The 26557-nt window shown below is 36.7% G+C and overlaps 1 protein-coding gene across 6 annotated transcripts in view; it reads right to left on the bottom strand.

Moving 5' to 3' along the window:
• Nucleotides 1-26557, bottom strand: part of sh3pxd2aa (SH3 and PX domains 2Aa) — a 107438-nt gene that overhangs the window by 42932 nt on the left and 37949 nt on the right. For all 6 annotated transcript variants that reach the window (XM_079614726.1, XM_079614728.1, XM_079614725.1 and 3 more), the window contains exons 3-5: nt 21615-21690; nt 19708-19784; nt 17158-17249 (exon numbers count right to left, since the gene is read on the bottom strand). In XM_079614726.1, the coding sequence (XP_079470852.1) occupies nt 17158-17249; nt 19708-19784; nt 21615-21690 (245 nt within the window). The remainder of the gene's footprint in view (nt 1-17157; nt 17250-19707; nt 19785-21614; nt 21691-26557) is intronic.

The following is a 26557-nucleotide window of genomic DNA, read 5'->3' as shown; positions in this document are numbered from 1 at the left end:
GTTTTCCATGGCAAAATTTTCAGTAAACAGTCTCTGCAAAACTTCTTCAGACCAGTTGTTCCGGCTGTTAACCTCTTGAGGCGTATCTCAAAGTAAATACTTCACATGTATCGCTTGAGACCGTTTAGCAGAGAAAGTGTTATTGGAAGTGACTGTTCACAGTTCCCTGCAGTGGGCCGTCTGCACGTAATATATGAGATCACTTGGGTCGCCCCAAAAGTTTTAGACAAAAAATCTACAGTTCTCAGCTTTATAACTCCCAGAGTCACTATTAAATGAAAGGCGGGAGAGGAGAGGCATTACATGGTAGATTGTGCTTATTGGCCACTGCTCGGTTCATTCACTCAACCTGACCATACAAGTAATGTATTATAAATATACGTTTATATTCCTCTGTTATGTGCCTTGGTGATATCTTCATACAGTCATCTCTGGCATTTGCAGTGGTATATTTAAATAACAGGCCTGGAAGGAAGGAAGAAAGGAAGGAAGGAAGGAAGGAAGGAAGGAAGGAAGGAAGGAAGGAAGGAAGGAAGGAAGGAAGGAAGGAAGGAAGGAAGACATTCAAGGAAGGAAGGAAGGAAGGAAGGAAGGAAGGAAGGAAGGAAGGAAGGAAGGAAGGAAGGAAGGAAGGAAGGAAGGAAGGAAGGAAGGAAGGAAGGAAGGAAGGAAGGACAGGAAGGAAGGAAGGAAGGAAGGAAGGAAGGAAGGAAAGGAAGGAAGGAAGACATTCAAGGAAGGAAAGGAAGGAAGGAAGGAAGGAAGGAAGGAAGGAAGGAAGGAAGGAAGGAAGACATTCAAGGAAGGAAAGGAAGGAAGGAAGGAAGGAAGGAAGGAAGGAAGGAAGGAAGGAAGGAAGGAAGGAAGGAAGGAAGGAAGGAAGGAAGGAAGGAAGGAAGGAAGGAAGGAAGGAAGGAAGGAAAGGAGGGAGGGAGAAAGAAAGAAAGAAAGTTATGCTGCTTAATATTCTTGTGTAAAAAAAATCAGAATTCTTTGAACAGAAAGTTCAAAAGAACAGCATTCATTTGAAAAATAAACTGTCTTTACTGTATTTACTGTCACGTTTGCTCAATTTAAAGTATTCATCACCTAAAAAAATTCATTGACCCCTATCTTTTGACCAGTAGTGCATGTTGCTATGCAGTTGCCAGGGTGTTGCTATGCAACTGGTAAGGTTTTCGAGTGTTTTGGGTCATTGTTATGCCATTGATAGGTGGTTGATAGATGGCCCAAAAGAAACCAATCCTGAGTTACTATGATATGCCCGTTCTTTGTTACAGCTTGGGTTACTCCTTTAATGCAAGTGTCAAAGAACACAACAACACACACACACACACACACACACACACACACACACACACACACACACACACACACACACACACACACACACAAACAGAAGAGAAAAAAATACCAATAAATGACAAGCAGTGTTTCGTAACTAGAGCCTCCGGCAGCTCCCTCTGGTTTCTGTTATTATTCTGTTTCTGCATCAGTGTGGACGGGAAACTGGACCATGAGTTACAACACAAGACTTTCGAGCTACAAACAGATCCAACATTTAATAAAAAACAAATCCTTCATGCTGCATGTTTACACGGAGCACAGGAGCACAAAACAGAGGTCTTCCCTCACACTCCAGATCTGCAGAAATGGAACGTCACACTGTTACTTCCTCAAAGGTTTAATGATGTTTAGATCTGATGATTGGAGAAGCCTTGAAAGGTGTCGGAAATCTGCAGTTCATGAAACCCTTCCGCATTTGTTTGGGAGATGGAAAAACATTGAGGGAACAGTGTTTGTCTACCTGGTCCAAACTGACTCATGTTTGTTGGCCGTTACACGACCATGCCGAGCAATAGGCTAACGGTTCCTAACAGTAAACCCATCCGGTTTTAGGAATAAGGCTGAACGATGACTCAACAGAGTGCAGTATTTTTCCATCGCTCGAGGGGGGCTGCAACGGTTTTGCAACTATTGGAACCAATGATGTTGTTCTGCCAGTTTCAGCATTGACTTCCATTGTTTCCATTATGGGAAACGCTTTGGTTACCAATATTCTTCGAAATATCTTCTTTTATGTTCCACAACAGAAAGAAAGTCATACAGGTTTGGAAAAACATGTGGGCGAGTAAATTAGTGAATTTTCATTTTTGGGTGGACTGTCCCTTTAAGAGCTAGCGCATGTTCTTGTGGTCTTATCAGCCAATCAGCATTGTCATGATGTCATTTTCCTTCCACATTCAACATAAATTTTCTCCATGAACGTTCCCTGGCCTAAAAGGACGCGCCTCATGAAACAGGCCTTTAACTTTGAACTAAATCACAATTATTTTTGGCTATCCTCTGTACTTACTCTCTGTGTGTCTCATTGTCTCTTTCCTTGACTGATCATCTTATCAGATCCCTCAGCAACACCACTTTAGATAATGAACTAGTCTTATCCTGCATTAACCCCCTGAGGAGCCACACAATAATCAGTCACTGTGACCAGTGACCACCTGGGTCTGCACCTAAACCGACCAATCATGACAGAGTATTTCACTTCATACTAAATCCCTTAAAGGGATAGTCCACCCAAAAATGAAAATTCGGTCATTATTTACTCGCCCACAAGTTGCTCCAAACCTTTATGACTTTCTTTCTTTTGTGGAACATAAAAGAAGATATTTTGACGATATAATATATTGAAGAATGTTGGTAACCAAACCGTCTCCCATAATCGATACAGTGGAAGTCAACTGGCAGAACAAAATCATAAACATGCGATGGAAAAAATACTGCACTCTTTTGAGTCATCTTTCAGCCTTATTCCTAAAATCTTTCTTCTGTTGAACATAAAGGAAGATATTTTGAAGAATGTTTATCATCAAAAAGTTACTGGTCCCCATTGACTTTCATTGGTATAGAAAAAAAGATACTATGGAAGTCAATGGGGACCAGTAACTGTTCAAACTATCTTCTTTTGTGTTCAGCGGAAGAAAGAAATTCATACAGGTTTGGAACAACTTGACAATGAGTAAATGACAGAATTTTCATATTTGGGTGAACTATATCCCTTTTAAACTTTTTTATCTTTCGTATATTAAATTTACTCTTTAAATGTCACAGGAGTACATTAAAAAAATCACATGCAATTTACATATACACCGTTGTTCAAAAGTTTGTTGTCAGTAAGGTTTTATTTATTTATTTATTTATTTGAAAGAAATTAATACTAGTTTGATTTAGCAAGCATTATATTGAACAAAAGTGAGAGTATCAGTGAGAGAGTCAATATATATATATATATATATATATATATATATATATATATATATATATATATATATATAAATTGAACACATGGAAATACACTGAAACTATCGATTCTGAAGGATTTTCACCTGTGTAGTGTATTTATTTCCAGAACTGTGATCAAATGTCACTTGTTCTCTAAGGGGTTTAAGTCAGACCCCCCACCACCCACCCCCCACCCCATTTAATTACGCAGAAAGACTATAGGATAACCAGGTCAGGATTTACAGCACTCCATGTGGGAATACACAGTCTACCAGCAACCATCCATCATACCAGCTAATAAAAAACGTTCCCCTGTACACAGCCGGCAAACAGAGAGAGAACATCAGATGGTCTAAAATAGCAAATGTGTGTGTTGTGGTGGAAACGCTGCTCTGATCATTGCCATCTGTCTCAGATCTGATGTAAGTGTAAGGCTTGGGCTAATGGACAGACAGAGAGATACTGGAGGGATTTTGAATGGCAATGTGATTTTAAAGCAATTTTTTTTCCAATCTCCAGGAACATTTATAGATCTATTGTGCAATTATGTAATACAGGTTCCATGACTAATTCTGATTGTACCGGATAGCAGCTCTTGTGTGACACTTTATTTTAAACTTAATGGTAAAACGCATTCCAGTGTGTTCTGAACGCATGCTGCAGTGTTCAAAGTGTGTGTGTGTGTGTGTGTGTGTGTGTGTGTGTGTGTGTGTGTGTGTGTGTGTGTGTGTGTGTGTGTGTGTGTGTGTGTGTGTGTGTGTGTGTGTGTGTGTGTGTGTGTACAAATATTAATTCTTACATTGCAATTAAAATTTAACGGTGTACATCAACACAGAAATGGGTAATTTCTATTTTCAGCATGCAATGTCCAAAATTAACATTCAAAAAGTACCAAAATGCAAATGAACACTGGTATTGTTGAGCAAATAAGACATAATTACTGGTTCCTAAAAATACATATATATATAATAATAATAAAGAGATTTTAAAATAATTGATAAGAATAATAGACTGAATCCAGCAGATGTTTTCAGAGTGACAGTGACCTCTAGTGTTCATAACTGTTACACTCCCCTGCCAATTTCATTATCAGGTTTTTATACTGTATGCTCACATTTAACATATAAACTAAGTACACTATCTATATAATGCCATATTTTTCTACACTAATACTTTAATTTACACTGCATTTCTGGTAAACTAAAAATGTCTGGAAAATATTTACATAACATTTGAATGTACAGAAAAATAATCTGATTTAAAGAATTCAATTTGTTTATATATATATTATGTATTATATAGATTTAAATGTTACTGTTCCAAATTCAAATAATATGTATTTGGACAATTTGTGGTTATTAAATGTTAGTGTAACGTACAAAAATGTTTCTCTAATGGGTCAGATCCAGTCAGAATTTTGGTCAAATAAAAACATCCAGAAAATAAATGCATGGCATTTGTGTATACAGAAATGATTAAAGTGATCCATAATTAACATGAAATGTTCAATTAAATCCATCATTAGACAAAATGTGACCCTGGACCACAAAACCAGTCATAAGTCGCACGAGTATATTTGTGGCAATAGCCAACAAAACATTGTATGGGTCAAAATTAAATTATCGATTTTTCTTTTATGGCAAAAATAATTAGGATATTAAGTAATGATCATGATCCATGAAGATATTTTATACATTTCCTACCTTAAATATATCACAAATGTATTTTTGTGAGTGGATGCAGCATAATCGGCAACAGAAATGCACAACTTTAAAGGCGATTTTCTCAATATTTCGATTTTTTTGCACCCTCAGATTCCAGATTTTCAAATAGTTGTATCTCGGCCAAATATTGTCCTATACATACAAACCATACATCAATGGAAAGCTTATTTATTCAGCTGAACTATTGAGATTAAATAATTGGAAAAAAAAGACCCATAAGACAAATGAAGAAAATAATGGCATTGGGGTTTAGGCTGCAATTCGCATGTCTTCCAGCAGATGTCTCTAACAGCGTACCTCCACAAGCTATCTACAGGACATCAAAATCTTATGAATGACTGAAGTCAATATCTTATTCTGTGGCACTTTAATATAGATGAGGATAGTATTTTTTCCACAGACTTTTTCTTTTTTTTTGTGAGAACTATTATGTTATCTAACACAAAAGTAGTTACTGCAGTCTTACTCTGGACACTCCAGATACACAAATAGTATAAGTAAAACTTACGTTTTCTCTCAAATGTATGCTATATCTTGACACAAAATGTCCGACTCACACTCCCATAATTCACAGTCCAATGTAGAGCAGTGGAAACTATGAATCAGTCATGGCTTATTCTGAGTTTTCAAAGAGCATCTTTGTCTATCTCCATCAGACGGTAGAGTTCTTTCCCTCCAGCTGTGTTAACGGAGGAGTTTCTTTGTCAACAGTGCCCTACATTGTCCCTGAGAACAGCCATGCAGCACACACACACTATAAGTCTTAATGGCACAAACTGTGGTAGTTCGAAAACAAACACGCTAAACAAAACAAAGGGCAAGCTGTGAACACGCTGGTGTTGTGACGTAAGCGAGAAGGCCTGAAAACAGACACTGAGTTTGCGCTACCTCTGCTCCATAACATTAGCTGTTTCCATCCACCTATTAAGTGCGTATTTTCATCCGCATAAAAAAAAAAACATGCGGAAACGCCAAAACACGCATCAATTCTAAAGATTCCAATAAAAACCTTATGCGCTCAATTGAGTCAGATATACTTTGTTTGGCAAGAAAGCATGCGCATAAACTACGATGGAAACACATTTATCGAATAAATTCCTCCATGCGTACAAATAACAAGGTCACATGAGACACAGCCATCTTCTAACCGTATACATACCGATACCGGGAACTATATTCTCAGAAGGCGAAGCACTGCTACTTCTGTGGAGTGATTAGCGCAACACTTTGAGCGAACTCTCTGCTCCTCACCACGGGGCTTCTCAGGCGCTACGAGCAAATCACTCCACCCAAGTAGCAGTGCTTCGCCTTCTGAGAATATAGTTCCCAGTATGTATACAGTTAGAAGATGGTTGTGTCTCATGTGACCTTGTTTGTACACACTGTGACTATAAAAATCACAACATGTAAATAGGAAAATGTTGGCGTTATTTTGTCACTTATTGGGAGCAGCATGCTAGCTGGAGCCATTTACCTCCAGTCTTTGTGCTAAGCTAGGCTAGCGGTGGGCGCGTCAGACAGAGTTACGGCACGCACGGAGATGAGAAGGGTATGTATGGACTTATCTAACTCCGGGGGATACAGTGAATAAGCTAAAGTCCCAAAAAGTTTGCGCGTTCCTTTAACGAATCTGCTCATCTGCTGCTGGTGACTATAACGTCCAAATCTTGCTTGTATTCTTGTGTAATGCATGTACATTTTTTGTTCTTCCTTGGTGTTCGCTCGTCATCTTCGCTTTTATTTTTCATGAGGCGTTATTTTGCTTCGCTTCAGCTATGATAAAGAGACATTCACACTTGCATTTCGTGTTCGTGAACTTTAGGGGCGGAGCAATGAAGGGAGGGGTGTGTTTGTTTGGGTTGATTTTGAATATCAACTGTTTCTCAGGAATCGCTTACTGCACCTTTAAATGGACAAGCGCAAGCACATTTATGTGTTCCAAAAAAAGAAGGTAATATGGCCTTAGAACAACATCTGGGTAAGTACATAATTCTGAGACAGAAGAGGTAAATAAACTCTAAGCAGATGAAAGCCGTCTTTGCTAATGACTGTGATGTATGGCAGTGTTTTTATGGTTTTTGAACCATCTGCTCAGAGGTTGCCACTGTGGATTTTACAGATCTTTAAATAATTATATTGTGTAACATGGACTTCACCATTCTATGAGATCTTCATTTTACCTTCTTACGTTTTTGTGTAATCATGATGTAAAAAGTGCTACACTTAATTGTTATTCTACACTTAATTTAATTGATATCGTCATGTGATATTGTTAGATTGGATGACGTCATCTGAACCTGCCATACCTTGATTTTTAGTGAATTGACGCCACGGTGTGAATATTACTTCAGGGGGGGATTTGATCATAGATCAGTATTTGCTGAAAGTGGCCAAGCTCTCAAGATCAAGAGTGCTCACACGTGTCAGTGTGTTTTCCTCAGGGGAATTTATTTCCCGGTGGAAATCTTCAGTGCATCAATAATTCATATCCATCTAAAAACAGAAACACTAGCAGCACACTTACACGGCACAAACGCATCTCAAATTTCACCTTCACTTCAACTGTCCTCACGACAGACCACATTAAACCAATCCATTATTCCACATCCATTCAATGAACTCCATGACTCCAGATCTCTCCTTAAACGAAAGGCTAGGTAATGTTACGAAATGACCATCTGCTTCAAGCGATAATAATCTGGCAACATGAGTTTAACAGTTCATAAAGGCGAAAACGAGACCATTTAAAAAGCTAGCTTGATTCAAACATCTGTTCGTTTAAAGAAAAAGTTCATCCAGAGGTGAAAATGTATTCCTCCTCTTTTTCAAAATAAAGTGAATATTGAGATAAATTTCAGTCATTTCATCATTCGAAGCTACCATATGTTTTCAAAAGATTTATTTGAAATAGAAATAAATATTTTGTAACATTATAAATGTCAAAAAGCCTGTATTGTTCGTGGTCTAGCTTTATTAAACCTAGCTAAAGAGCATTCCATGGTGTATATTCAATAAACATGATACAGTGCTATGCATAAGTTTAGACACCCATGCTAAAGTTGACTAAAAAGAGGAATAAAAAATCATCTTTTGGAAATTGAACTTAATGCCTTAATTTAAAAAAATAGGAAAAATCCAACCTTTAAGGACACCAATTTTCTTTGTGAATGAATAATGTATCGTAAATAAATAAATGTTCTTCCTTAAAATACAGGGTGCATAAGTTTGGACACCCCTATGTTAAATTCCCATAGAGGCAGGCAGATTTTTATTTTTAAAGGCCAGTTACTTCATGGATCCAGGATACTCTGCATCCTGATAAAGTTCCCTTGGCCTTTGGGATTAAAATAGCCCCACATCATCACATAGCCTTCACCATATCTAGAGATTGGCATGGAGTACTTTCCATAAGATCATCTCTCAATGCAAATCAAACCAGCTATTAGGCTAACTGAAATAAAACCATGCAAATCTCTAGGTATGGTGAAGGGTGTGTGATGATGTGGGGATATTTTAATCCCAAAGGCCAAGGGAACTTTATCAGGATGCAGAGTATCCTGGATACATGAAGTAACTGGCCTTTAAAAATAAAAATCTGCCCGCCTCTATGGGAATTTAACATAGGGATGTCCAAACTTATGCACCCTGTATTTTAAGGAAGAACATTTATTTATTTACGATACATTATTCATTCACAAAGAAAATTGGTGTCCTTAAAGGTTGGATTTTTCCTATTTTTTTAAATTAAGGCATTAAGTTCAATTTCCAAAATATGATTTTTCATTCCTCTTTTTAGTCAACTTTAGCATGGGTGTCTAAACTTATGCATAGCACTGTATATCTTGATATGTCATTTGCATCCCTCTAAAGTTTGAGTATTGTTGTTGTTTTTTGCTTCTGCTGCAGTAAAGCCTGAAAAAAAGAATGATTTTGTCCATTGCTCCAAGATTCAAAGAAGAGTCATCATGCAAAAGGCACAGGCAAGGGTCCGGAGTCAAGTTTTTCTATATCACAACAAACTTGAGCCAAGAACATATACATTTTGCCAACTATAACATTTTGACATATGGTGCAGTTAAGCAGACGATGAGCTCTGTAAATGGTTTTAAAATGGATAAACTGGTGACTCAACTTTCGAGATATTTCACTTATATTTGACTCAACACGATCTCATGAAAGTGCGTATCTATCCCACGAATGATATTTCTCGTGCCATTTAAAAATGTTTTTTGTGTGCATATGCTACGCACTGAAAACCCTTGGGTAGGATTAGGGGTGGGGAGTGCGTGCGTATTACACACCATAAAGTGCGTATCATATGCACGCGAAAACTAGTTTTGCTGTATAAATGGCACGAGAAATAACATTCGTGGTATAGATGCGCACTTCCATGAGATTGGGCTGATTTGACTATACTGTGATCCAATATAGGCAATATAGGCCAATAAGCAAATGTTTACATTGTGTATAGATTTGTGAAACCAGACCTCTAGAACCCTTTACATACAGTAATCAAACCATCCCACCATTTCATGCGATGTTCCAAGAATCTCAGTCTCAATCTCAGACAACAAGAGGAAGCAGTAAACAAGGTTCATAAATTATGACATGATTGTAAACCATCTTCACTGAATATATCTGTCACATTTGATCAATTTAATGCATCCTTACTGAATAATGTGTCTTTGCTGCATAGGCGGACCATGTGTAAGGCTGGGGAAGGCCTCAGAATTTGAATAAAACGTATGTTTTGCTGCATTGGGCTTTTCTTTTTTTTTTTATATGCCAGATCACACATATGCTTGCCTGTTCGAATTATAGTGGTTTGTGAACATAACCACTTTAATAACAAGAGTGTTTATGCTGGGATGTGTAGGTTGATGAAAGGTGACGTAATTATTTCATGACATTCTGTTTATAAGGAGGAATCGCATCTAGCTTTTCCCTAAAGTTGGTTCACCCTCCTCCTATGCGTTCTTATAAAATTCTTACTGACCCCAATCTTTTGAACGATAGTGTATGTTCTATAAAACTAATCTCTCAACCAACCGTAACAAAGCCTACTGAAATCTGAACGGCTGCAGACATACATCAGGTTGATGGCATGTGAGTGTGGCTTTAAAGGCCCGGTTATACTTCATTTTCCACATTCCGCTCTGTCCTTTCAAAGGCCTGGTCCCAAATGGAACCCTAAGCCCTCGCAATCTTACTCCGAATCCACACTTTCGTGAAATAATGCCACGTTGACTCAACTAGAAGTCTGCAGTGGAGCTCGCTTCAGTGCGGGCTCGCCAAAAGTGTGCATCGAGGGTGCATATCGGCCACGAAGGGGGGCGCTCATGAGTACCCTTCTGAAACCTCCAATGACAAATGGGACACCCTATGATCTTGTTATCAAGTGCACATGAAGTGGGCCATTTGGGACATGGCCAACGTGTGGAAAAAGACGCGTTCGGCATCTAGTGGACTTTGTTTTCAAGCGCTCAAGTCGCTCGCACAAGAGCACTGTCCACGGGGACACAAAAATTGGGCATCCGCGGACCCTCCTGATGACGAAAACTACGTCACGCGGACCATCGTGGAACGTGGACTTATAGACTTAAACCAATCCAAGTGTCTCACACAAGTTAAGAATCACACACATCTGTGAAATCACACCATGCTGTTCAGCACATTGAATGTATAATGTATGCTACTTCTAGAGAATACTGTACCGAAAGATACATACACTTGTGTGGCCAAATATATCTACTGCCAGTCAAACACATACAGAGACTGATCGCTGATAGGATGCACACTCACAGACACACTCTCTTAAACATCAGGGTCCCTGTTTCATTTTGATTTACTAACTGCTGGTCTCCAAGTGATTCAAGCCGTATATCTGAGACTGAGAGACGTACTCGTCTAGCTTGACATGTCAGTTTGCCATTGCCGTTTGCCGGTGGTTCGCTGCATGGATTAGAAAGCAATGACCAGTCTTCTGTCTCGTATGGCATGAAACAAGCCAGCTCCAGACAGACCAGTCAATGTCGTAATATCATCCTGCCAGCATATTCTCAGTCTTCCACGACTTCTGAAACCTAGCACTACCCCTGTCATGATGCTGCCTTCATTCCTTCATGCCTCCATTACATGACCAAAATAGCGTAAATTGCGGGGTTTACGCCAATGCGATTCAGTAATCTGCTCTTTGTTCTAGCCATTTGTACACCTGCTCATTTTTGTCCATTAGAATTCGTAACAACTTTCTAATACACTAGCCTAGATTCGCCTTTCTTCCTCTTTCTTCACGACTCGACTACCCAGGTGTGTAAAGAAATTAACCTGTTCTAACTTGTATCCACTCGGATCTTGATTTCTTCATCAGTATTCGTCATTTTGTTTGTTTTCGTAACAATAATCAACTTGGTATGCTCCTTTGAAGCAATTTGCGGTGCAATAGTTCCTGCATTAGGATTGTTAACGGCCTTCCCGCCAATCCGGAAACCTCAGAAGAAATGGTGTAGTGCATTTCTCATTAAGCTTAGCCTGATACAAATCCACCAATCACACACAGCTCACTGTAGGGCACAGTCTGTAGACTGTGCACACACACACACGCACACACACACACACACACACACACACACACACACACACACACACACACACACACACACACACACACACACACACACACACACACACACACACTAACAAGCGCCATATCAAATCCACCTGCAAAGGTAAGTGACATTAGGCTGTTTAGCTATTAGCAGCAATGTGTCTGTTCTAATGGAGCGCTGACAATTAACACTTGGATATTTGAATAACACATCACAGCATCATGAGAGTCCAGATAGTCAGTTTCCAAACATCAGGTGCATAAACCACTAAAACAGATAAAGAGAAACAGCCTCAAAACTGATGACAGGAACAGACGCCATGCATTTAAAGCTTAGTGATTTAAATGAACAGACTAGTGCGGCAACAAATATAACTTTTATATGGATTATGAGTTAATAAATCCACAGAATAAAAATAAAAAAAGGTAATTGCAACTTTTTATCTCACTTTCGTGTCTCTCCATGTAATTGTAAGTTTATATCACTCAATTCTGACTTTTTTCTCAGAACTGTAAGATATGAAATTGCAATGACCTTTTTCATGTGTTATTCCGTGGCGGAAACAAGCTTCCATTAATTCATTCTTTATTTCAGGAAGGACACATTAAATTGATCAAAAGTGACGATAAAGATATTTATAATGCAATGAAAAAGTTTTATTTCAAATAAATGCTGTTCTTTTTAAACTTTCTATTCATCAAAATATCATAAAAAAATCAACAATACTGTAGAGTATGTGTAAAATAATGACTTTTTTTATCTAAAACCGCGTAAACACATTGCATTAAACCAAATACACAAAATAATGGTCTTTTTAGAACCATCATATGACCCCTTTAAGTTTCAAGCCAGCATTTTTGATAATTTTCACAAAAATGACATACCCCCCAGAAGATTTTTTTATTTTTATGAATACCGGAACATACAATATATCAAAAGAAAGAACAGAGCCTCTGTTTAAATTTTTTTTTAGCAAAAAGCAGAGAAAATTATGCTTTTGTCACACACACTACTGTACATCCGGATCAGATTCAGAAAGATGATAAAAACATCGATGGAGTAGATAGAGTCCATCAAGTCCCCCAAACTTTGTACAGTCATTTACCTCTTCATGGGTTCGACATTTCATTCGGTAATGTTAGGCAGGAAGCGTTGTGTCATAAATGATGAAAAATTCTGTCAATGGCGAGTTAACATTGATATTAATAAGAAATGTTTCTTGAGCAGTAAATCAGCATAGTTGAATGATTCTGAAGGATCACTTGACACTGAAGAGATTTTAGACATTAAGACATTCAGTATATTTTAAATGTAAGTCCTTGATTATAACATTCTGTGAGGTATGTTTTCGCCCACCTAGAGCACACACGCATACAAGGACACCTATACTACACACACACACACACACGTAAACACAAGCACACACACGCTCATATTTTACTGTCATGGACTTTGACTGTTATAATATAAAGAACTGTCCACAGACGAGCAGCAACATAAAATCAGGAGAGTGTTCAAGGATGCACTGTAGATGACAGACAAAACGAAGTTGTTGTTTTTTATGATTGTAAAGAGTGAGCAGTGTGTGTGTGTGTGTGTGTGTGTGTGTGTGTGTGTGTGTGTGTGTGTGTGTGTGTGTGTGTGTGTGTGTGTGTGTGTGTGTGTGTGTGTGTGTGTGTGTGTGTGTGTGTGGTTGTGTGTAGCCACTGCAGCATATGATGAATGTGTTTTGAACATGAAAATAGATTGCCTACTTCATATCACTAGGGAGAAATTCACACTGAGGGAAAGAAAAGCAGGGAATTTGTAAGAAGTATGTGACGGACAGCTCCGGGTACAGAAAAGGTGCAAGAGAAAAGACACAAGGATGAAAGTAAAATGGTTACAGGCTTGTGTTCTTTTTTTCTTTTTTTGTTCCACTACTACAGCAAACAAGGCTGCCTACATGAGATTACAAAAACAATCCAACAGCGTGAGAGGCAGACAATTACCATTTAAATATGCACTCAAAAAAAAAACTTAAGTCATTTGTACTACGTTTATGGTGCCTTTTATTATTTTAAAATAAATTAATGAAAATAAATAAATAAATAATTGAAATATATATATACTTTATTTAATAATTACTTTGTACAGTATATGTACACTACCGTTCAAAAGTTAATAGTCAGTAGGATTTGTATTGTTTTTGAAAGAAGTCTCTCATGTTCACCAAGGCTACATTTTCTTTGACCAAAAATACAGTAAAAACAGTAATATTGTGAAATATTACAATTTAAAATAACTGTTTTTTATGGAAGCTTGATTATGCCATGGAATATTTGTTTATATTGCGCAAAAAAAAAAAAATTCCTCAGAATTCTTAGTTCATCTCATAATTCTGTTTCTATAATAAACTCGTAATAATAAAAAGTCGTAATTACCTTTTTTTCTGTTTTGGACCTTTCCATCCATCCTATTATAATATATTTTAGAATATATTTCTCAAGAAATGTCTTTAAAGACACATTTCTTATTTGTATCAATGTTGAAAACTGGCAATGTTACTTGCTTAAAATTTTAAATGCTTCATATTTCTGTGGAAACCATGATACATTTTTTAAAATATTCTTTGAAATTTAAAGAACTGCATTTATTTGAAATTGATTTTTTTGTAACATTATATGTCACCACTGTCACTTTTGATTACTTTAACATGTCGTTGCTGAATAAAACGATTATTTATTTTAAAGGAATAGTTCACTCAAAAAATTTAAATTATGTCATCATTTACTGACCCTCAAGTTGTTCCAAACCATGAGTTTCTTTCTTCGGTTGAACACAAAAGAAGATATTTTGAAGAATGTTGGTAACAAGACAGTTAATGGTAGCCATTGACAAAAGTTTTTTTTAATGATCTTACTGACCTCAAACTTTTGAATGGTAGCGTATATAACAAATGAATTATTCCTAACATGGGCTTCTCCTTCTCTATTCATTTTGTAGGTTAATTCTTTTGGCTGGAATTTTCATGGGATTCACAGGAGCTAATTATGGACCAGCCTAGGGAAAGTCTGTGCATATCCACACCAGTGTTAATCAAACAATCCCATCGCATCATTGTGATTAAAAATGTGTCGAGATGGGAGTAACTTAAAGCTGGAGAATGAAGAAAATCTCTGTCTTTTTCTGTTTCACACATAGAAACACATTTGCACCTCTGCTGAAACCCACACAGATTCTCTTACACTGAAGATGTGACATTCTCGAGAGCCAAATTATGAACATTTTTACAGAGCTAATCAAAGAAAAGTATGTAAATACAGCAGGAGGCTTTAAGATTTACACAACACCATTCAGAGTGTGTGGGAGTGTGAGAAATCATGCACGTCCATTTGTTAGCACAGAATGCAGCATGTCATCAGCACATCGAATGTCCAGATGATATAAACAAAGTCGTGCATGGAATACTGTATCCCACAATGCAATTCACCCATCTTCCATTTCCAGTGCTACAATAAATAGTCCCCCTGTGGTGTAAATCAAGCTTTTAATGTTGTTTATTTGTCTAAGTGGTGTTTTTAATATGCTTTAAGACAAACAATGTGCAAATTCACGAGTCAACAACATTGCTGAGTATTTTCTCCCTAAAAGGGCAGCGAACCAAAGAGAGTCTCAAAAACGCGGTTTGAAATCGCTGGTGTTTCTGACGAACCTTGTAACCAATCACATCACGAGGGGGGCGGGCTTTAGCATATCATTAACGGCGAACTAGCAGGGGAGTCTCGATGGATGGCAGGTTATCCCGGTATATTTTATATTTTTTTATATCAGGTGAATTATGTATATGATGTATATTACGATGCTGATGAAATATATGCCTTTGTGGTTCAAAGCGTTTCTACTGATGCTGATTTTAAGAAGCCAGATGTCTGACTTTGAGATGGCGAACGGGAACATGGTTTGTGTAACATTAGCAACACATTATTAGTTGTTTGATAACGTAGTCAAGCAAAAGGCTAATCATATTAATTACTGTCGGGTGTCCTAAAGAGCGATACCATTGTGCAGCGTTTACCTCAGTAAGTTGACCGAGTGAATCTCTGAGCTGGTGTGAATGAGTGGAGGCGGGGCTAATTAGCATATTCATAAATCCGCGTTTACTAAATTAAAGGATAATTCCGGTATTTAACACCTTGAGTCTATATTGTAGTTTGTTTTGGATGAACAAGAGTGGTGGACAACATTTTTTTGACAATGGTTCCTCTCTCGAGTTTTTGACTATAAAAGAATTGGCCATGGACCCATTTAACATTGGAGTCAATGTGCATGTCCGAAAATGTCATTAAAACAGCCAATAATGTTCGTTTACAAAACTGTTAAACTCACCGAGTGATTAGTGATGTTAGTTGATGTTCCAGAAACAAAAAGTGTTGCGAAATACAGTTTCTGTCGTGTTTTATTCGTCATTTTGTAAAATCCCATTGAATTCTGTTGAAGGACTGAGTGCTCGAAAATGACGAATAAAACACGACAGAAACTGTATTTCGCAACACTTTTTGTTTCTGGAACATCAACTAACATCACTAATCACTCGGTGAGTTGCACAGTTTTGAAAACTAATGTTAAAGGTTGTTTTAATGACATTTTCGGACATGCACATTGACTCCAATGTTAAATGGGTCCATGGCCAATTCTTTTATAGTCAAAAACTCGAGAGAGGAACCATTGTCAAAAAAATGTTGTCCACCACTCTTGTTCATCCAAAACAAACTACAATATAGACTCAAGGTGTTAAATACCGGAATTATCCTTTAAGCAAGGGTGTATCATTCGAGCTATTTAAAGGCATGAAGAATTTTTTTTTAAAGGAAAAACTTTTAAATGTGTCATTTTGGTGATCAAATATGAGTTTTAAGTGATACAATTATTGACTACAGTGGGACTTTAAAAAATAGTATTCAGTATATAGTATAGTGCAGTGTGCCTTAAAGGAACACTCCACTTTTTTTGGAAATAGGCTAATTTTCCAACTCCCTTAGAGTTAGCGTTTTCGAATCCATTCAGCCGATCTCCGGGTCTGGCAGTAGCACTTTTAGCATAGCTTAGCATAGAGCATTGAATCTGATTAGACCGTTAGCATCTCTCTCAAAAAAATGACCAAAGAGTTTAGATATTTTTCCTATTTAAAACTTGACTCTTCTGTAGTTACATCGTGTACTAAAACCAACAGAAAATCAAAAGTTGCGTTTTTCTGGGCCAATATGACTAGGAACTATACTCTCATTCCTGCGTAATAATCAAGGAACTTGCTGACGTACCAGCAGCGCAATGATATTACGCAGCGCCTGAAAATAGTCCCCAGCTTGGTAACTTCCAACGTGACTGGCACTAAGTTTGTAATATCATTGCTCCTGCTGGTACGACAGCACAGTTCCTTGATTATTACGCAGGAATGAGAGTATAGTTCCTAGTTATATTGGCCTAGAAAATTGCAGCTTTTTATTTTCTGTCGGTGGGAGAGTGTGCAGACATAGGTTTGTGAAGGTCTGTGTGACACTCACTCTACGGGAGGGCTGATATCATCTGGTTTGGTCTCGAAGAAGCGGAGAACTTCCTCACTCTGCGATATCTGCGGAGGAAGCCGGACCAGCGCCTGACAAGAAAGAAAGAACATGAAACCGGACAATCAGACTCAAAACATCAAGACAACCACCCAGAAACACAGCAGACTAATGAATCCACAACTATACCAAACGTTGTTTCCTTTTGAAATCTCCATAAGGATCGGATGTCTAAGATGACGAAAAGGAAAAATCTTTTTAATTAAGCAAATTAAAACATCACCACAGACAAGGTGTATTCAAGTCTGCATAATGAATACATGTAAATGTAATGAACCTCGAATACATGTAAATGTAATGAACCTCAAGGAGTTTTTTTTTTTTTTACTAAAACAATACTAGAAAGAAAGTGATTTTAGTTTAAAATACTTGAATGGGATTCTAAAGACGCCATTTTGCTTCAACAAACTGCATAAATGTTTGTCTAACAAATTCATTATGTGTTTCAACTGCTTTCAAAGCTCTCAAACATTTGAAAATTAGCGAAAGAACAGAGGAAAATAAAAAGGAAAGAGAGAGAGAGAGACAACTCCTCTGAAGAATCCCTGGAGTAAACGCTGTTGTTTATTTATCTTTGAAGAACACAATGCAATTAAATGGAGATCTAATTAAAGCTTTCAGGAAATAGCTGGTAAACATCCTACGTTTAAGCCCTTCAAAGACACATCCCTCTCTCTCTCTTTCTCTCTTTCTCTCTCTCTCTCTCTCTCTCTCTCTCTCTCTCGGAAGGATGTTGATGGGTTCTACACTGAAAGGACAGAGGAAATCTGGAGGAAGTTAGTTATCAAATTGTCATATAAGCAACTGTCACATAATTAAAGGTTGATTAAAATAAATGTTAAATAGGGATGTCAATGTAGTCCTTTAATTTACTGTGATTATTATTTTTTTACTCAATATTGAACTAAAATAAAATATGTATTTACTTTTATCTTTATCTTTACTTTTTTTGCCAATTAATATTATTCAGTCTTTATAAACAAAGTCTTTGAGTTGTCTTTATTTAGGGGCATCTGATCTAATCTAATCAATCTAATCTAATATTCTAATCAAATATTTACATATGCAGCAAATTAGAAATGTATTGCATTCATCTTTTAATCGATTGACATTATAAATGGGCATCTGAAGGACACATTTGCATTAAGATTAATTCTATGTTCTATTTTTTAGAAGCGTATTTTTAATGTCCTTTGTGTGGATGTCATGGAGATTGTTGTCACAACAGCAGTCTTTCAAGACATCCCATAATGCTGCCTATCTCACTATCTCAGCTCAGTTTAACAGCTGCTCTCCACTTGTGTGTGTGTGTTTGTTTGTTTACATCCACTGTGTGTGTGTGTGCGTGTGTGTGTGTGTGTGTGTGTGTGTGTGTGCGTGCGTGCGTGCGTGCGTGCGTGCGTGCGTGTGTGTGTGTGTGTGTGTGTGTGTGTGTGGATTGTTTAAAAAAAAAGTGGGCTCTATTCCATCAGGAAGGAGGGGGAAGGGAAGGAAAAGAGACAAGACACTCGAAGGGAAAAGATAAAGAGAGGGAGAAATAGAGCGGAGGAAGAAACAAGTCGTTAAAATCCCACAAACTAATCTTAAGGGTGTAATTCAGTAACCTATAGCTATTGGCAAAGTAAACGTGACTGTAGACATGATGAATAAGTGCAAGTGTCTGTTTGGTGTAATAGCATTATCATATTTCAACAAGATGGCAGATATTCTCTGATAATGAGGCAAATTCACTCTCAAAACCTGACGTGGTGAACATGCATAAAATGCAGCACCGTTGCTTAGGGTGAGATTTGTGGTTTGCGGGGATCTGACAACACTATTTAAGGCTTAAAACCCACTAGAGGAAGTCGAAACAAAAGGCCAAGGGGTCTTGAATGTTCTTAATAGTTTCTATACAATCTTTTTTGTCATTTATTAAACAAGTTGGTCAGTGTATGCATATTAGAAAGCCGCCCACCCTTAAATACATTGTATGCTATTAATAATATATAAATATATACACACACACACACACACACACACACACATATATATATATATATATATATATATATTATAATTAATGTTTTCTGTAGCTGTTAAATAATAATTAAATAAGTATTTATCCTTTTTGAATGGATTTAAAATGATTTATTTTAGGTAATTCTTCTTTGAACAGCTGGAATGTAGTCCAAAGAATATCAGTACAGAACAAAAAGGGGCTTAATATTGAACCCTGAGGAATGCCAATGCCATGCCACACTCTTAATGATGTTCTTAACACCATGTGCTGAACACACACACACGTATGCGTGTGAGCAACACTTCCCCATAACAACATGTGACACACACAGTGTTTGTCAATGGAAAAGGCTTATAAAGAACCACTCACAGTTGAATGGTTTTCTACATAAAGTAATACAGCTTACACATGTTTGATAAGAAAATAAACGAGGACAAAACACAAAAGCACAGACAAAGAGGAAGGAAGAAAAGAAAAGAGCGACTTACTCTGCAATAGTCGTCAATAAAGCGTAGTCTTTTCATGGCCACGTCTCTCACATGACTTCGTCGGAATAGGATTTTGCCTTTAAAATAAAAGGTAGAGTCAAATATGTGGTCTAATTCACAAGATCATGTAAGTATAATGGGGGGGGGGGTTGACATTGAAAAATAGAAATGTGTTGACATTGGAAAAATAATTTGAATGACAGTTTGGAAAGCATTTAGAATGCATTGGAAAATCATAAATAAACCTGTTGCATTGTATTCCATTGCTTTCCAGAAATAATTATATTCTGTCACAAAGTAACATTACTGCTTTTTGAAAATATAATAAAAAATGAGAAAAATAAGAAAATAAAATGTTTACAGTGCGTAAAATATGATATAAACGGATATACACACAAATATGCACATAGAAAAATATGCGACTTAACCAAGCCAGTGAAAATGTTAAGTACTGGCCCGATTGGGAAAAAAACTTTATTGTGGAGTCCTGCTCACTGGTGTAAGCAAAACCCAGCACATTTTATAATAACCCATCAGACAGTGTTCAGAAACATGAGCAGCTGAAGAGAGCCGCCATGTGTTCTTCTTGAGATCTGGAACATCTTAATCAGATTCAGACGTTTGGAGGAGATAAGATCGCCACGTAGCACCAAACTCCAGCTGTCACGCTCTCCTGTCTCAAGCTGTTTATTCTCAAGTAAAAACTGAGAGATACTCAGAATGAATTCCTTATGAAACAAACATTTATAAAGCAACTGTATATTCACCTTCATCTGTTCATTCTCATATTCTATCACTGTATGTGCAGTTTTTTTATTTAAAAAAAAAACTGACGTAAAGACCTGTTGAATTTAAAGAAGGAGGGTATCTAAAGGTTGCTGTATGAAGTTTTCAAGATATAAACCATTAACTTCAAGGAAAATGTTCAAAAATATTGAGGAAAATATCACAAAAATGTACGTTTATAGAAGTCTTGATATATATTCTAAGGTATAAAATACTGTATTAATACGCCTTTTAACAACAGAAAATCAATACAAAAGTATTGCTAGTGCATGGATGTAATCTGTGTATCTCTAAAAAAAAATCTGATCTGTCCCTCTTTACTGTCCCAGTGGAGTCCCATAATCAGACAGGAATTAAATGGAGACAGTGCATAGATTTAATGGTTTGACACTTGACACCCTGATATTCCCTTACAACGGCTGCAAATGGTTTTATAATCCACTTAATATTATAGTAATCCAACCAAATACATTGCATTCCAGTAAATAATCCAATGGAGCCAGTGATCATCTGAGTTTTTTGTGTTCATACTGAAGGATGTGAGAACAAACAGAGAGCATCAGAGGGACCGCTGGATGACAATACATGTCCAGGGAATAGAACAGCCGCGTCAGCAAGGAAAACGTGTCTCGATCTCTCTGTGTCTCCGTCTCGCTCTTCTCTTTTTCTTCTTATTGATGGCTCCTGTTCTCAGGGAACGGCGCTGCTCATCTCAATGACTCGTGTGCCTGTTCCCAGTGTGTGTGTGTGTGTGTGTGTGTGTGTGTGTGTGTGTGTGTGTGTGTGTGTGTGTGTGTGTGTGTGTGTGTGTGTGTGTGTGTGTGTGTGTGTGTGTGTGTGTGTGTGTGTGCGAGTGTGTGTGTGTGAGTGTGTGTGTGTGTGTGTGTGTGTGTGTGTGTGTGTGTGTGTGTGTGTGTGTGTGTGTGTGTGTGTGTGTGTGTGTGTGTGTGTGTGTGAGTCAAGAACGGAAGCACGACCCTGTCCCAGCATAACCATGACTTATTGTGGACAGATCTGCTGACAGTATGTTTTTGCAGGTCTGTGTATTTGTGTGTGTGTGTGTGTGTGTGTGTGTGTGTGCAGAGGAGAAGAAGGGGAGGACAAATTCCTCCCAAAATCACCTGGAAGAAAAGGGATAATCCGTTTTTTGGGATCTTTCTGCCCTCCCTCGATTGGGAACTTGTCAAGAATCTGCATCTGTGGGAAGACGTAAGAAACACAACACGTAAACGACAAACTAGATGATAAAAGACACCATCAACTCATAATAATACCAGCAATAGTACAAAAGAGCACTATTTAGATGCATAACATTTACACACACAAAAAATTATATATGAAAAATGCCACATGGATATTTTTTCATGATTTAACGAATTAACTGTTGAATCAGAGTTTAGAAACGATTCACTGACAGTTTAAAATGATTCACAAAAATGAAATGCAACATACACTAAAAATAAAGGTTTCAAAAGGGTTTCATTTCCCGCAGTGATGCTAAAGACGAACCATATATGGTTCCTCAAAGAACATTTCAGTGAACAGTTCTTAAAAGAACCATTTTTGAAGAACATTTTAATAATCTGAAGAACCTTTTTCCACTATAACCTTTTGTGAAATGGAAAGGTTCAATGAACGTTAAACGTTATTCATGGAACAATCAATGAATATAAAGAAGCTTTATTTTTAAGAGTAAACAACGTGATTTGATGTGGTCTAATACACATTCTGTCACTTTCCACATTTTTTTTGCCTTTTGGGGATTTGAAGTAGAAACAGCTGCAGGTTATTTCATCGCAAATGTAAATCTCAGTTCAACAACTACTGGAAAGCATCAACAGAAGCTGGAAGATTCAACATGAGCTGCTCCCATGCAGACGTGACCCAGAGCTCTGACTGGAAACTCCCGGTGGGCTGTGCTCATTAGTAAGAAACATTTACAAGGACTGACAGATTGAGTAAAGTTTACAAGTAGCTGTTGTGGGAACCAAATTGCTGACCATTACAAAGAACAAAGATATTAGGCAAAGATAACGAGGTTAAAGAAACTCTAAATGAAAACGAGTAATAATGATGACATTCAACATAACAATTAAAAGGAAAGCTGTAGAGTATATCATGAGAAAGAAAATACTAATAAATTCAGTGGAGATGCTAGTTTGATTCCAGACTTTTCCCGAGCCCACTTGTTTCCTGCCAATATAATAATGTTAATTTTGACAGTTTAGATGTAATTCCTCTTTAAAAAGTTTCTTTATAGTCTTTAGAACTTGTAAAATCTCCAGTAAAAACAACAAAACTGCATACAAACAATGCACATGCACAACTGTTTTATGTCAATGTTGATATCAGTTGTGCTGCTTAATATTTTTGTGGATATTGTGAGATATTTAATTTTTCCCAGGATTCTTTGATGAATAGCAAAAGTATTTCCTGCCAATTTTGATCAATTTAAAATGTCCTTGCTGAAAAATATGAATTCCATTAAATTCCATTCCATTCCACTGACCCCAAACCTTTTCAACGGTAGTGTTCAGTCCAACATGCAATTCACAAACGAATGAATCAGTTGTCACAGTTCATTTTAATGAGACAATCGACCAATTGGTAAACCAGACACAGAACACAGGAGTTACTGAATCACAGATGTAACTAGTTACTCACTTACTCACTGAATATGCTGGAATTATTTGCTCACTCACTGAACCGAAGGTTAAGATGTCTGATTCAAAATTACCCAAGTAATATTCTGTGTTATGAGTACTTTTGAAACCAAGCGGCACCCCCCTTTTTTTAAATAGACATGAAAATGCACATTCTGAACTTAAATGGTTGTAATTCAAGAATGCTTTGGAATATAGATGTAAGATTGGTCTTGTTTTAAAGAAGACATTTGGCAGATTTTTGTAGAAGTGAAATAAATTTAGAAAGTTAAACAGAAAAAAAGTTATAGAAGTTTGAGTTGTACAATGTTATGAAAATGTACAATGTTAAATATTTAATTATTCATATTTTATATAAAATATATATTTTCAAAACCTGGATGACTCTAAAAATGCAAAAAAAAATCAAAGCCAAAAATCTGAACATGTTGTGTTTTAAATTTTAGGTTGATATCTCAAAAAAGAAGCTTTCAGTGAGATTTTGTTTGGGCGCAGTACCAAACTTTTCCACTAGTTGACATTACTGCCCATATAAGGGCGCCTCCATTTCCATATGTTGTTTGAGTGATCTGAACCATTATTATGACAATTTTCATACAATTTATGAAGTAGACATCCTATTCAGAAGTATAGGATGGTTTGGGAAAAGTTTGGCAGATTTTGAAATGAATTCAACCTCTAAGAAACACGTATGTGCATTATAGCTCGCTGCCACATCACAAATTGTGAATCTATTATTATTATTTTTATATTTAAAACATTTTCAGACCTTTTTTTTCTAAAATAATTGAATGGATGCTATCTTTTGAACTCTTGGCATGAAAACAAACTGAGGTTTCTACCATTCTTTCATGATTGTTCATGTTCATCACTATTTCAAAATAAAGGTCTGAACACGCCTTCGGAGTATGAAAATATTCTTGTTGCAAATTGATAAATTACGGCTCCTCTGTAATTTATTTTGAAACTCAGTCACCAAATATGTAAACTTGAGATTGTAAGCTTTCAAATTATATATAGTTTGTATATAATTTGCCAATATAAGGGGTTAAATCTTAAAAATTACCATTTGCAAGCCAAGAAAAATTTCAGTGAAATTGGTCAACTCACCAACCAACTCAAAAACAAAAGGCTGCAGAAAACATTCGTTTTTTTTTTTTTTATCTTTACAATTAGAAAACTCAGATTCTTTACATTTAGAATCTTTTTTTCTAAATAAAAAAAAAAAAAAAAAGGGGGGGGGGGGGGGGGGAAGCTACACGAAATAGAGTTTGGAGGCTCTATTTCTCTTTGCTATCTTTCTAATAGGCTTTTAATGTCTTTCCCACAAGGCCTGTCAGAATGTATGTTCTCCAGGTACAACAAGGTCAGACTGTGGAGCCAGGACACACCAGATGTGCAGTGTCTCTCACTGTTTCTCACTGCTGGGCCTGTTGAGATATCTCCCCCAGAACCCTCTTGGTCGTGCTTTAGCATGAGTCCATGGCAGTGAGTAATTGAAATCTGAGACTGAATCTGTAATTGAGGGCATCAAACACACATGCAGCTGACCTCTGTGTTTATATATGTGGGGGTCACTGGTGCACACTAATAGGGTGGTGAGGATCTGGGTCAGATGGCATGAAGAATTGGAGGCTAAAAACGGATCACGTCTCACAGATGTAAAACATCTTTCGCTTTCCCAGACCCTGAACTTATAACAATGATAATAGCGCATCGTTTGTGCTTTTTGCAGATTATCTGAGTCACTATCAACCATAGAGAAGCAGAATGTATGTCTATGTTATTTTTATTTGTTTTTGTTTTTAATATTAAGAAGTTCTGCTTAATATTTCTGTGGAAATCATGATATACTAATATTCAAAAGTTTGGGGTAATGCATTAAATTGATCAGTCATACTGTTTAAAGTAAATTTAAAGTCAGTAACATCAAATTAATAAATATGTATTTATCAAATAAATGCTGTTGAAAAAAATAAAAAATATATATATATATCACGATTTCGACAATATTTTCCAGATTTTTTTTTTTCCATGAGCAGCAAATCCACATATTAGAATGATTTCTTCAGGATCATGTGACAATGATGACTGGAGTAATAATGCTGAAAATGTAGTTTTGCATCACAGGAATAAATGGTATTTTGAAATATATTCAAATGGAAATATAATATATATATATATATTTATTTTAAATTGTAATAATATTTCACAACATTACTGTTTTTACTGTATTTTTGTTTAAATAAATGCATACTTAGAGAGCATAAGAGACTTCTTTTTTTTTTTATATGAATGATTCCAAACTTTTGATCGGCAGTGAATATTTACAATGTTTATCAGGTGTTTGTACACAAATGTATATCTTAGAATGTGATGTTTTCCTGATATGCTTCTTGACCCTGCAGCAAATTCAAGATGATTCATATTTACACCATATACACACAAACAGTGGCCTAAGTGTTGATCAGCGTTTAAACTACATAAATAAATACAATAACTTGTATTTAGAACTCTGGAGGTTGTGGAGGAGGACAACAAGACATTCACTGCTCTGTGTGAAGAGCAAAACAGAGGAGGAAAAACAAATCATGCAAAAAAGGAGGGGACAGAAAATCAAGATACACAGATAAAGAAGGAAGAGGATTGTACAAGGAAAGACATAATGAGAAATGGAATAGGAAATGTGATAAGCAGGATGAATGAAATGACAGTGAGCAGGAGAAGAGGATGAAGAGGCTGGGAGAGAAGAGGAAAAATAAAGATGTGAGTGAGAACTGACAGAACGAGGAGAAGTTGCTGTATTTCCCAACCACTGAGGCACCAGGAAGACTTCCTGAGTCTCCATAGCAACAGGGGGCGGGAAGAGAGGAGAACCAGCCAGTGATTGGGTGATGGTGTGTGTGGAAGAGAATGGATATGAAGAATGGAGACACACACACACACACACACACATATACCATATATACCATACAACAACATGCCATCAACTTTTCAGTTCCTATGAGTTCTGCTGACTGAGCATGTGTGGGACATGTTCATTCCCATAATACCTCTTGTGGTATTATAGGAACAACACACAGCATTATTCCAAATTACTCTAAGAGTGAATGTCACACTAAAAAAAGTTATATTTCACCCCAGAAAACAAAACGATATATATATATATTTCAACTCATAGCATGTTACTGACAATGAATTGGGAAGAGAGTCCTTGTTATGAATAATATCACACAAGCATCTAAATATTCTTAAAATTGACTTTTTCAATAGGTTTTTGCAAATAAATAAATGTTAAATCTATGGTGATTTATTATCAAAGTGTATTAACAACTACAACCGCAGCAATAATAGTAAAAAATCATTTTTGTTTTTATTTTGGGGTGAAATATGACTTAAAA

This window comes from Phoxinus phoxinus (genome assembly GCF_949152265.1).
Source record: "Phoxinus phoxinus genome assembly, chromosome: 6".
Taxonomy (NCBI): domain Eukaryota; kingdom Metazoa; phylum Chordata; class Actinopteri; order Cypriniformes; family Leuciscidae; genus Phoxinus; species Phoxinus phoxinus.
Note: the sequence above shows the minus strand (reverse complement) of the source record. Positions and strands in the feature narration are given on the sequence as shown.